Source organism: Patiria miniata, unplaced genomic scaffold (assembly GCF_015706575.1).
Source record: "Patiria miniata isolate m_02_andy unplaced genomic scaffold, ASM1570657v1 HiC_scaffold_19, whole genome shotgun sequence".
NCBI classification, from domain to species: domain Eukaryota; kingdom Metazoa; phylum Echinodermata; class Asteroidea; order Valvatida; family Asterinidae; genus Patiria; species Patiria miniata.
Genome location: NW_024037057.1, coordinates 13,283,080 through 13,296,831, shown reverse-complemented (window position 1 = coordinate 13,296,831; position 13,752 = coordinate 13,283,080). Strand labels below are relative to the sequence as shown.

At 40.2% G+C, this 13,752-nt stretch overlaps 1 protein-coding gene across 1 annotated transcript in view; it reads right to left on the bottom strand.

Moving 5' to 3' along the window:
- LOC119725846 (kinesin-like protein KIF21A) overlaps nt 1–13,752 on the bottom strand; it is a 60,382-nt gene that overhangs the window by 15,915 nt on the left and 30,715 nt on the right. Inside the window, exons 14-21 of the mRNA XM_038197438.1 lie at nt 12,713–12,912; nt 11,971–12,165; nt 11,148–11,350; nt 9,515–9,691; nt 8,366–8,620; nt 7,176–7,436; nt 3,617–3,718; nt 2,004–2,218 (exon numbers count right to left, since the gene is read on the bottom strand). Coding sequence (XP_038053366.1) covers nt 2,004–2,218; nt 3,617–3,718; nt 7,176–7,436; nt 8,366–8,620; nt 9,515–9,691; nt 11,148–11,350; nt 11,971–12,165; nt 12,713–12,912 — 1,608 coding nt within the window. The remainder of the gene's footprint in view (nt 1–2,003; nt 2,219–3,616; nt 3,719–7,175; nt 7,437–8,365; nt 8,621–9,514; nt 9,692–11,147; nt 11,351–11,970; nt 12,166–12,712; nt 12,913–13,752) is intronic.

The following is a 13,752-nucleotide window of genomic DNA, read 5'->3' as shown; positions in this document are numbered from 1 at the left end:
CAACGTTCAATCTACATGTGCATGTAATGAAAACATACCGGTATATTGGAAGTCATGCATTTTCGCAAAGTTTTGCGCAAATCAGTACATTGAACAAGTACATGGAGTTACATTACAACGTACACATTCACCAATGATATTTGCATTGGATTGAAAAAAAAATTAATGCTGAAGTACATGTAGCAAATTTTGACTACACACATTTTTGACTGCAGTTTACAGTTACCGGTGCATTTAGGGGTGTGTATGTAAATTCTTGTTCCGTAATTGTGGGGACTTACACTCGTCTGTGCAAGGTATTTGTGGGGACCGAAAATGCTATGGGGACAGCAGAAAGTCCCCATAACTCGGTCCTAATTTGCCTAACAATAAAAAACTTCCCCATAACGCGGTGTATGCCTACCTACATTTACGGGTAGTACGGGAACCAGGTACCAGATTGACAAAACACGGATCAAAACCCAATAAAGAAACCCAACCCCAAAATTTACTGGTACATCTCAAAAGTTGCTGTTCTGATTTTTCATAAAGATCCGCATGTTAATATTGCCACATTGGTTCGGTGAATACCATGAATACAAGTGTGTACAGCTAGTGAGCTCTACAGCTTTATGGCAAAAGCTGCAAGTTTCGCGAGCATCATACACACAAATTATGTTTTGTTTTACCATGTACCCCTGCTTTCACTTTGAAAATGACATTCACAACCTTTCTTTTTCACTGTCTGAGAGGTTATTTGTAAACTTGGATACGGGTTCCAGATCCCATAATACGGGTTCCAGATCCCATGATACGGGTTCCAGATCCCATGATACGGGTTTCAGATCCCATGATACGGGTTCCAGATCCCATGATACGGGTTCCAGATCCCATGATACGGGTTCCAGATCCCATGATACAGGTTCCAGATCCCTGACTTCTACGGTCGGGTACTCGGGTACCCAGTTTCGATGCACAACCCTGGTTTATTTATATTTATGTATATCATTTCCTTGTTGGAACATTTTATCACGCCGTGAAAAATGAACAAACGAAGAAGGCACCAAAACAAAGCTTACAAGAACAGAGCCAGTGAAAACATACAAGATACATACCACACAAACTGTGAGAAAGAGAATGTGATACTGAAAAAACAACATATAAACAGACATAAAAGTGGCTTTATTAGAAGAGACAGTACAATGTATACATGAACATGTATGGTAGCACCCTTTAAGAACAATGATATAGACACACATGTAGAAATGAAAAGCTTGATTGGTACTAACAGAACAGTATGTGGAAGGTGGTACAAAATTGAAATAGAGTTTATTTCATTTCAACATTCATTTAAAAAGTCATTCAACTTTGGATTATTCAAAACCCTGTCCATGATCTGCTTACAAAAGTTTTTTTTTTTTAAATCTCGAATTCATTTGGGAGAACAAATGCTGCTCAACTTGAAATGAACTTTTGTTATAATTCAACTGAAGCCAGAAACTGGGAAATAGTTGGTTAATTTTGTGCACATCTGTGACATACTGAGGCAAAATGAGGAATGTCCCCCAAAATCTTGTTTTGAGTGATCAATGCCTGAAAGTCAAATATACTACAAAAATCATGACAAAATTGATATTGTTTTGTATCTTTGAGTAGCCAAGGTATCCAAGATTCACACTATGCATTTTGTTGGGAAAAAAATACCAAAATAAGTGGAAAAGCTGAAGAACGTTTTTCACTGCCGTTGGTGGTGCAATGCGTGTCTTTTTTTTTTTAAAGCCAGTTTTCTCGAAATGAGGGTAGCGAAACTTGGCAGGACACTGTTGAAGTTCCTGCGTCATATCTTCGAATAAATTAAGCTACAGAAATAAATTTGGTATCATTGGAATATACGGAGGAAATCCAGTATATGAACCACATTTATGGGGCTATGCTCAAATGGGCTATCAGAAATTCCCAATAAAAGGAGAATATTGCCTGCTATTGGGGTGCCCCTGTTTTTTCTTTCATGAAAATCAACTGACCTGGATTCGACAGGCGAGGGCGCTCTTGAGCTTTCAGCACTACTGCTGCTCTCCGGCTCTGGGTGCATATACAGGCCGTCAAACTCCACGTCCAGGTCCTGACCTGACAAAACATGCTGCAGCAACTGCTGCTGTAGGAAGCTATTCTGCTCCTCCTGGTGAAGTTTGGCTTCCAACTCCTTGACTTGGGATTCCTTCTGAGAGGCATGCTGGCCCTGGAGAGCAGAGGAAAGGTACCCGACTAGAGCCATTTCTGAAAACTAAGGTTTCATCTCCAGACTGGGATTCAGGCTCCACACTTCATGTTCTAATTATGTTCATTTTATGCTTCAGGAACATCTAACGATATGACGGGGCCCAGGAGTCGATTTACAATGTAGAGGGGTTTTACATGCACAGACACATGTAACTTTGGCTCTGTGCATGTATAATGTTGTCTGTGTATGCAAAATGTTCTGTTTTTCAGCCCATTTTCGAGAAAAAAATCTCAGTTGTGCATGTAACTATTATTTTCTAAATCGACCCCTGACAGAGCCAATATTTGGGGTAGTTTCATTTTGGTATGAGCTTTGCTTTGAATGGTTTTTGGACCCCAAATGAAGCCAATGCTGGAGGCTAATGCCAAAGTTTCAGAAATGATCCAGGTGAGTCAACATCTTACTATAATAATTCCAGGAATCTCTATGAGTCTGTGTGTCTAGTATATCTGTGGGTCTTTCGATTATCGCCAGAACCAGGCACTGTATGAAGTTGAAATCGGCAGGTGTATTGCTCAGCACCCAAGCATTTGCAGTTGCAAGTTTGAAGTTGTTTGTATCAGCGGTTCTCAAAGAAGCTGCAAAAAAGCAGCATATTTGGAGGCCTACACCATACAAACGTACTGCGCCAGGCACTGCTGCACATTTTGAACGGGCAATGCACTCTATACCAGGACACGGGTACAGGTTAACACACGTGCAAATGGTGGTTGGCTGTTTGGGCTTGACCAGTTCTTGAAGGGGACGATCGCAGGCATGTTTTGATAAGGGTACTGCACTAGTTAAATGGCAGTGTCGTAGTGGAGTCCTTTCCCATTATCTCCTAAATGCACTGAAATGTACCAAGGCTGTCGACTCACGGAGTCTACTGTGACTGTTTCAAACCTTGTAGATAGTGAGCTGGAGAAGGGGTTACACAATTGAAAAATCTCAATATGCCCCGCCCTTCCCTCCTCGTATCTCTTACAGAAGAATCCATGCGATAAGAATTTCAAACCCATGATAGTGACCTGGAGGAATTGTTTCAGCATGGTAGTTAGCCTGCAAGCAGCATTCCAAAAAGATAATAAGCCCCACCTTTTTTCCCTTGCGACCCATGGATTCTACTGTGTACAGTGTATGTTTCAAACATTATAGATAGTAAACTGGAGGATGTGTAGCTGGGTGTATTCAGCCTCCTAAAAGTTCAATGAGCCCCTCCCGTTTTTCTCCTTAACCCACATGACCCATGGATGCTGCATTATTGATAGTAAGTTGTACGAAGTGTCCCAGCATGTATTAGCCTCCTGCAAGTAGCATTCAAAATATACATGTGTAAGCCCCTCCAATTTTCTCCTTGTAACCAATGTATTCTACCTTATTGATAGTGAGTTGGAGGAAGTGTTCCAGCATGTACTTAGCCTCCTGCAAGCAGCAAGTGTCAATGACGGCAGCGGCATCACCAGCATCCACCTCATCCTGTCGGTTAGAAAATCAAAGAGTGGCTTGTTTTAGAGACTAATGTTGTACATGTGTTTATATGCAGACTTAAAAAACTGAATGATGTACATCGTAGTACCAATCAAAACGCTATTGGTTAAAATTAAAACAGCCGATGCGTACTTTGGGTGTACACGTGTGAACAAGTGCGTAAAAAAGTGCTAAAAACGCGCCATCTTCCAGTATTGTTTGTTCACTGGAGTTCATATTACATTTACAAGTAAGCAATGGACAAAATCTTTCAAATGGATAATTGATTATTTGTGAGACTTTCTGGCAAAATGAGACACAACTTGGCAGAGGTTGAAATGAGAGTTTGTCGATGTAGGAAAGAGAATAAGATTCTCTTTTACTGTCTGTTGCACTTCAATTGGACATTCTGTTGGCAAGTTATGGCTGTTTAAAGTTTGCATTTATTGAAATGTCCAAAGTCCAAAAAGTACATTGTAAAATACAGAGAAAAAGGTCTTCCAAGTTTTGAGTAATGTGTTGTAGTGGTTAATATGAACGAGGCCTATTTTTTATCCTTAAAACATTTTTTCAGGATTTTTATAGAATTTCTTTACAAAAAGGGTAAGTAGACATACAATGTATCAGAGATTACAAATTTGAAAATCAAAAAAAAAACATTGCCACCTAGATATTTTTTACATTTTTCTCCACTATGGCCTATGCCCAGTTCTGTCTTATTTTGCCAGAACGCCTCACATTTGATATTGAATTTGCAGAATATACACAAATTGTGCATTCATGATGTTTATAAACATTCCTTCAACAAACACACTTTGATACATGTATCTACATATATATGTTCAAAACTTGCAAACAAATATCAACTAGTCTAATCAAAGAAAAAGTTCATGACGCAGCAATGAAATCACAAAGACGAATCAAGCATGCAACATATGATACAGTTCACACTCCACAGAAAAATAAAGTACATTTAATACTGCACTGGCTAAAGTACATGTAGCCAAAAAATGATGAGAACAAAAATCAAATATTCTGAGGGCAAGCAACGCTAAACATTGAATGGGGTTGTACTGGGTTGGCACCATGGTTTTCACTCATGAAGATACGGACAGGAAAACTAAAATCAAACTGATTGGGAAATAAGTGAGATTTTGTACACATCTAAAACATACATGTGTGTAAAAAGCAACGTGATACCGTGGTTCACACAGAAATAAAATCTATCAAACACATTTTAATGTTTGAAAAAAAAACTCATTTTCACATACCCATGTCCCCTCCTGTGGTGAAACAAATAATCAAGTAATGAAAGCAATTAATAGAGTTTAAAAAAAACCTGACTATTTATAAATTATTTCAGTATAACGAATTCACTTACATGTAAAAAAAACCTGACTATTTATAAATTATTTCAGTATAACGAACTCACTTAGCATATGATATCAGATTGACCCTAAAAACCTGTTTACAATCAAATTAACCACATGCGGAAACTTGCTACTCTGTTTGAATTTATTATGGCATGTATGGTGTTTTTGACTCATTTCTGCATTAAAAAATCAACAGTTTGATCACATGCTACTTCTCAAAACTGATCGCGAACGCTCTCTCAAGTAAACCTCAATATATTTGGGCACACATGTCCACTGACTTTGCATTACTATAATAAGACTCCTCTATATGAATTATTTAGTAGGACCATGACAAAGGCACAGGAGTCATGACTACCTCATTAACCACGCACGGACGAGTAGCTCCGCGAAGTTTGCATACTGGCTTGCCCTTAGCAACGGGCGAACATTCGCAAACACTTTGCGAAGTTATTTTGAAGCCAAGCCTAAAATTCCATGACTTTAAATATTACCTTTCCTTTCATGACTTCCTTGAAATATCCCTTACATTCCATAATCTGTTCCTAAACATAGTCCTTATGGCATTCTTTTTATCTGTCTCATGTTTCCCTGCACCTTAACTTTCCTTCAATGATATTAGCCTGGCATTCCGTAATCTGTTCCTGCACATATTCAATACTGGCATTCATTCCATCTATTGGAATTGAAATTCCTTACCTTTCCTTCCATGACTTCCATGATATTAGCCTGGCATCCCGTAATCTGTTCTGGCACATATTCAATACTGGCATTCATTCTATCCATTGGAATTCGTAATTCCTTACCTTTCCTTCCATGACTTCCATGATATTAGCCTGGCATTCTGTAATCTGTTCCTGCACATATTCAATACTGGCATTCATTCCACCCATTGGAATTCGTAATTCCTTACTTTCCTTCCATGACTTCCATGATATTAGCCTGGCATTCCGTAATCTGTTCCTGCACATATTCAATACTGGCATTCATTCTATCCATTGGAATTCATAATTCCTTACCTTTCCTTCCATGACTTCCATGATATTAGCCTGGCATTCCGTAATCTGTTCTTGCACATACATGTATTCAATATTGGCATTCATTCCATCTATTGGAATTCGAAATTCCTTACCTTTCCTTCCATGACTTCCATGATATTAGCCTGGCATTCCGTAATCTGTTCCTGCACATATTCAATACTGGCATTCATTCCATCCATTGGAATTCGTAATTCCTTACCTTTCCTTCCATGACTTCCATGATATTATTCTGGCATCCCGTAATCTGTTCCTGCACATATTTAATACTGGCATTCATTCCATCCATTGGAATTCGTACTTCCTTACTTTCCTTCCATGACTTCCATGATATTAGCCTGGCATTCCGTAATCTGTTCCTGCACATATTCAATACTGGCATTCATTCTATCCATTGGAATTTGTAATTCATTACCTTTCCTTCCATGACTTCCATGATATTAGCCTGGCATTCCGTAATCTGTTCTTGCACATATTCAATATTGGCATTCATTCCATCTATTGGAATTCGAAATTCCTTACCTTTCCTTCCATGACTTCCATGATATTAGCCTGGCATTCCGTAATCTGTTCCTGCACATATTCAATATTGGCAATCATTCCATCCATTGGAATTTGTAATTCCTTACCTTTCCTTCCATGACTTCCATGATATTAGCCTGGCATTCTGTAATCTGTTCCTGCACATATTCAATATTGGCATTCATTCCATCTATTGGAATTCGAAATTCCTTACCTTTCCTTCCATGACTTCCATGATATTAGCCTGGCATTCCGTAATCTGTTCCTGCACATATTCAATACTGGCATTCATTCCATCCATTGGAATTTGTAATTCCTTACCTTTCCTTCCATGACTTCCATGATATTAGCCTGGCATTCTGTAATCTGTTCCTGCACATATTCAATACTGGCATTCATTCTATCCATTGGAATTCGTAATTCCTTACTTTCCTTCCATGACTTCCATGATATTAGCCTGGCATTCCGTAATCTGTTCCTGCACATATTCAATACTGGCATTCATTCTATCCATTGGAATTCGTAATTCCTTACCTTTCCTTCCATGACTTCCATGATATTAGCCTGGCATTCCGTAATCTGTTCCTGCACATATTCAATATTGGCGTTCATTCCTTCTATCTGGTCGTTCAGCTCTGTGATCGTTGCGGCATCCTTTCCGGCTCGGATGGCCTCGTCTCGTCTGCGGAAGGTCTTTTCCCGTTTCTTGCTGAGTCTCTGTCGGTGGTGAAGGTAGCGTTCCATGTCGCGCTCCATGTGGGTGATCGTCTGGCGTCGGTTTACTATGTCTGTCACCTGAAATGATACATGTACATCATATACAAAGGGTACACAACACTGTCAATCATGTATACATATAGACAGCTGATTTCAATAACAAGGGATTGATTTTGTCATAGTTCATTTGAAACGCTTTTGACTTGACTCGAGACTGATGGACCTGTGATGACTTACCATGGCCATGCATGGACTTGTGAGGACTTGTGTGGACTTGTGATGGACTTTTGAGGATTTGTGAGGACTTCTGATGGACTTGTAGGACTTGTGAGGACTTCTGATGGATTTGTAGGACTTATGAGGACTTTTGATGGACTCGTGAGGACTTTTGTGATGGACTTATGAGCACTTGTAATGGGCTTGTGAGGATTTGTGTGCTGGTCTTGTAAGGACTTGTGGACTTGTGAGGACTTGTAATGAACTTGTGATGGACTTGCCATGGACTTGTGAGTACTTGTGATGGACTTTTGAGGACTTGGATTTGTGAGGATTTCTGATGGACTTGTAGGACTTGTGAGGACTTTTGATGGACTCCTGAGGACGTGTGATGGACTTGTGATGACTTGTGATGGATTCTTGGGGTCTTTTGATGAACTTATGAGCACTTGTGATGGGCTTGTGAGGATTTGTGTGCTGGTCTTGTAAGGACTTGTGAGGACTTGTGGACTTGTAAGGACTTGTGAGGACTTGTAATGAACTTGTGAGGTTCACTGATGAACTTGTGTGGACTTTTAGATGGACCTGTGAGGACTTGAGTCGACTTGTGATAGACTCTACTTCAAAACTGCAAGCTTGCTCGAGCCAATGACTTGCTTACAGCTTTTTACCTATTATTTGACTTTTAGGAAGATCCTAAAAGAACTTCTCTTTTAAGGAAAGAGAAATATTTGCAAGAAAAATAAATAACGTCTCAGGACAAATCGGGAAGCACAAGTTGAGCCTGTTACCCTTCTGTCAATCTGCATCCATTTCTGCTTTGCAGCCTTGGAGGAATATTCACTGGTCCCTTTCCGCTCGTGCCGTCTCTTCTGCGTCGCGGCGCTCAGCGGGTGTTTCCGCCTTGCGGCCGTGACGGCCTGCAGCGAGGTGGCCGGTCCGTTAGTTTTGGCATCTTGGTGTTGCTGGGAATGGATGCGACGACTTGTGACGCGCCCGGCTACTTTGTCAGACATGGGCTTGGACTGCTTGCGAAGATGATTAACCTAGAAAAACGAGTCATAGGACGAAATCATTTTCAGACATAACCTACCAAGTCACCACGGCTACAATTAAGTAACTTGAGTTTTTATAAATCCTGTGGAATTGAAATCAATAGGAACAGTCAATATTTCCATGTAAATAATATAAAACTCAGCTATCCACTGAAGTTCAATGTAATCTCCATGTATAATAGTTTTGAATATGCATGAGTGTAAAAATGAAATCTCCATATTACATGTAACTCTTGAATATGCATGAATGCAACAATGCTTCTACATGTCATATCCTGAGGTTTATTTCTCTCTTTTTTTTGCCTCATACATGTATTGTCTTTAGCACATGAACATCTCCCCACTAGCTTGTAAGTATTCATTAATATTGTCTGAAACCTACTGGTAGCTAATGAATATGCATGAATATTCCAATACCTATCTCCTCCTACCAAGCATCCTGCTGTCTTTAGAGCTAACCAATAAAATGTCCACATTAGCTCATGAATATACATGAAGTGTACCAATACCTCTTCCCTTTCCAGATTTTTAATCTTTTGGACTGACCAATGAAAGTGCCCGATGTAATTCATGAATATACATGAAGTGTACCAATACATTTTCCCTTTCCAGATCTTTAATCTTCTGGACTGACCAATGAAAGTGCCCGATGTAATTCATGAATATTTACGAAGAGTAACAATAAGTCTTTCTGCCTTCAGTTCAGTTAGTTTCTACACTGACCAATTAAATATCCAATCTAGGTCATGAATATGTATATAAGAATTCCCATTTCCTGGCTTCTGACCATTTTATACAGTTTGCTCTCCTATTGTCTTGAGCACTGACCAATTCAATCTGTTTTAGATCATGAATATTCATGAATATGTAAAAGTGAAACAGTACCTCTTCCTGTCTTCTCTTGAGGACTATTTCCTTTTGCTTAGCCTCAGCTTCCAGGGACTTGATTCTGGTTTCATGCTTGAGCGATTCTTTCTTCAGTTTCTGGATGGCACGGCTACTGGCCACATCTTTTTGTCTGGATCTCTGCTGCTCCTCACGGATCTGTTTCATCAGTTTGACCTATGACATGGAGAGGATCAAAGGTCAAGTTCGTGGAATGCCAAGGTATTTCCCACAATTGGAGTCACATAATCTACAGACTCCATGCCCGAGTACCCCAACGGTTGCAAAGATAAAGTTAGGAGGATTAACTTGGAGGACTCTTGACCGCATTGCGCCTGATGCTCACACGATGATTCTACGGGATTGTCCATGTTTTTAATGCAAAGGTCATGAGAACCTACGCACACAAACCCACAAAAGGGCTTAGCGTCATCTGCTGTTCACGCACAGAGTCAATTGACCTCTCTTTTGTTCACTAACATTAAGCACTGTTTTATGTAGGCCACTCGATGAAGTACAGCACATTATCTCGATGAAGAACAGTGTAATTCAGGTCAAAGGTGATTCGGCATAAAATCGCTGACGCGATGTTCCGCTATGTTACATGAACGCCCATTCTGCTCGTAATTAATTAACGCGCGACCGTCAGGCGACCGTCTCCATGCGCCTTTGATGGGTGTTCAATAATCCCTTAGTACCCATATCAGTTTGCACATGCGCAGTTGAAATATTGAACTGGCATAGAGTTTGAATATAGTTGGCAACAATCCAATGACAACATCCTTAACCCCAACAGAACTCAACCCATCAAACCCCAACGGCATGTTTTGTTGGAATCTGTCAGGATGAGTACAGTACCCCTGAACTGACAGTGTTTTGCATTGGGTTGGCACACCTCCAGAATCAAAGTCAGAAATATGTGTGTGCAGTTTCCCATATGTACATACCTAGTACATCATGCTTGGGAGTTAGGGTTAACCTGCAATTGTTTGGTTCATGAGAAGCGGACACGGTGCCAAATGACTCCCTGTTCACTCTACATGTAAATAACCCCTGGTCCTACCAGGCTTATTGACATTATATGGGCTATCCCAAATCAATTTGTTTTTAGTTGACACTTGCTACATGCTAAGTCCAGACAGGCTAACCAAACTTTTAGTATTTTTCACATCCTGAAAATAATTTGGTTCCGGATTGCCAGTCAAAAGAAGTGTTACACCAAACCACCCTGCATGTTGCTCCCTGTACCCCTCACAGCCCCCCTCCCCCACCCCCTCCCCTAAGCTAATAGCTTTCTGTAGTTGTATGAATTCCTCAGGGAACAAATACAATTTTCATGATTTAATATAAAGTAGAACAGGGGCCAATTTCATAGAGCTGCTTAAGCACAAAATTTGCTTAAGCACAAAAACGTCTTGCTTAATAAAATCAGGTTACCGGCCAAAACTCCATGCGATTGTTATGCTAAGTAAACAACAGCTAAATACCAGTCACAAGCAATGAACATCACATGGAGTTTTGGCCGGTAACCTAATTTTACTAAGCAATGTTTTTTCGTGCTTAAGCAAATTTATTGCTTAAGCAGCTCTATGAAATTGGGCCCTGGTGCTAATGGTAAAGTAAGCACACCTACCTTTGTCTCCTTCATTTTACTAAGGTCAGAGGTCAGCGTCTTCATCTGACGCTCGAACTGCGACTTGTTCTTCAGTAGTTTGGAGTGCTCCTTGGAAGCCTTCTGCATTCGTTCCTTCTCGCTCGTCAGCTTCTTGAGTTTGATCTCAAACTCCTTGCGGATCTTCTCCGCTTTCTCTTGTGTTCTTGTTTCAGTCAGAGAGCCTGAAATTTGCAAGGTTTATTCTCCAAATTATCAGAGGTCATTGCATTAACCCTTTCGTACCATGGACGACTTTTGTCGACAAGGAAACCACACACTGAGCTACCTCACAGATTTATTCACTACTTTTCAGAAAAGCAGCATGTTGGTGCGTTTCGCTGCCCATACAAGAACCATATACCAGCTGAAAGAGTGTTTTCGGATGGTTGTAATGGTGTAGTTTACTCGTGGTGTTACCATAGCAAAAATTAAAGAAATTTACTTCAGAAGTATCCACTCAGAATTCTGAGGTATGGAGTGCCATTTGGCGATGTGGTGAAATGGCTTGCAGTTTGATAAATGGGACCAGGTCAACAAACAGGCATAACATTCTTATTTTTGCACATATGGACTTGATTTTTACATCACATAAAAGAGTACAGTTTTAAGGAACAAGCTTCACACACAACACCTTTGATTTTAAACACTCCTTGGCAGTGACAACCTGGGTTGAAAAACAGACTTTTCGACTCTTGGTCAATTTTGCACGCTCTAGTGATTTCCGCATGACTGAGCAAACAATTTGGTCCTGGGGAGAGCCAAGTCAACAAATAATGTGGTAAGGAAAGGGATAAAGGCTTACCCATATTTGCCAGTATCTTGTCTCTCTCCATTTCCGTCCCTCGTATCTTGTCTTGAAGCGTCATCATTTTCTCCTCGTACTGCGCCTTCAGGGTGTGCAGTCGGCGCTGGCTTGTCTCCAGTTCTTCAATCAGACGTTGTTTGATGTTGATCTCACAGGCGAGGTCTGCAAGATCCCCTTGAAGCTGGGATTGTGCTGCAGAGAAGATGGCAAAAGAAGGTACGTTAACCCTAACCTTCCCAAATCCTCCAAACCCTTCATAACATGATGAGTGGAGGTTTTTGAAGGATTGTCGCTGTATGGCAAATAGGTGTGGCTGATTCTGGAGTCACTTGAGGTCTTGGGCTGGACCTTGTGATGTTTTTGCTCAGAAGTGCATAAATTTAGGCCTATATTATACTTGAAATCCTCTGCACTGCACCAGGATGTCACTGGCTCTGCCTCAACATATTGACAGAGATTGCTGGAGGATTTGCGGGATTGAGGCAGTGGTCACCCCTTCAAGGACCACATTCAAGAAATAACGGATGATTTTGGAGCCTTGAGGTTGTATGCAATTTGTGAACAATTCCTAAGTGTTTGCCGATACAGTGCGAGAAAGGTTTGTCAATCCTATGTACATATACATTTTAATAAATAGCTCTCCAATCCCCTAGTTTAATACTGCTGTCAAGCTGACAATAGTGCTGCCATGAGTTAATTTGCAAAGGAGGTTTTCCTGGAACTTCAGACAAATTCTTACCTGTTTCATCTTCATCTTCTGAATCACTATCGCTACTTTCCTTGTCATCTTCATCTAACTCATCCTCATCATCATCACCGTCTTCCTCTCCACCATCCTCGTCAACATCTTCATCTCTCTCCAGCTTCTCAGACGTTCCGTCTTCTTTATCTGCAGCATCCTCTTTCTCATCTGCTGATTCGTTTTCTCTGTCAGAGTGGCTGTAGTGACAAGAATTAAAAATACAAGCATAAAGGGTCTGTGCTATGAATATTTCTTCTGAACACATTTCGTGCAACTTTCTACTCATCTCAAACTTGTTAAATGCATGAAGATTCAAATTAGGTTTTTCCCTTCACCGACGTTTTTAAACACTGTATACTCAGTGTGTTAAAAAAGCATGAAGATTATTTGACCACCCTTTTTGGTTAATTTTATTGAAAATTATTGTCCATGTTTTTCCGGACAATTGAGGGCATTGTTGCTGTGATGTCATTCCGGAAAGACACTGTGCTGTTTAAGGATTTTCTGTTCAAATTGTGAACCCAAAATTTGCTCATGGAAAAAGTTTGTGAGAAAGGTTTACTCATTGGTTTACTGCCATATACAGTCGGCTCCCGTTATAGCGAAAACCACGGGACCGGCCAAAATTTTCGTTGTATCCGAATTTCGTAATATCCGATCAATGTTTCCCGTCCATTGTTCACCTTGAATTGGCCCTATTGTGCACGCTTGTGAACGTATGTAATGTACCCAATGACTTTTTCTGTTTGAAAGCAATTAAGAACATGCTCTCTGTGATGTGATTTGTCAAATAAAAAATAATGTTTAAAATGTTTCATTGTGTCAAGTGAAAACAAAATGTTTAATGTACAAAACGAAAATAAAATAAACATTACGAAGCGAAGATCTGACGTTTCATTGCTTGATCATCGATGAGGAAGAAGTCAACGGCGGATGACTTGGATCACTTCGATGTTCAAAGTAAGTAATTTCTCCAGCACAAATTGTGTCATGGAGAGACATTTAAATTGTATTGTCCTTTCGTCTTGCAGATTTCA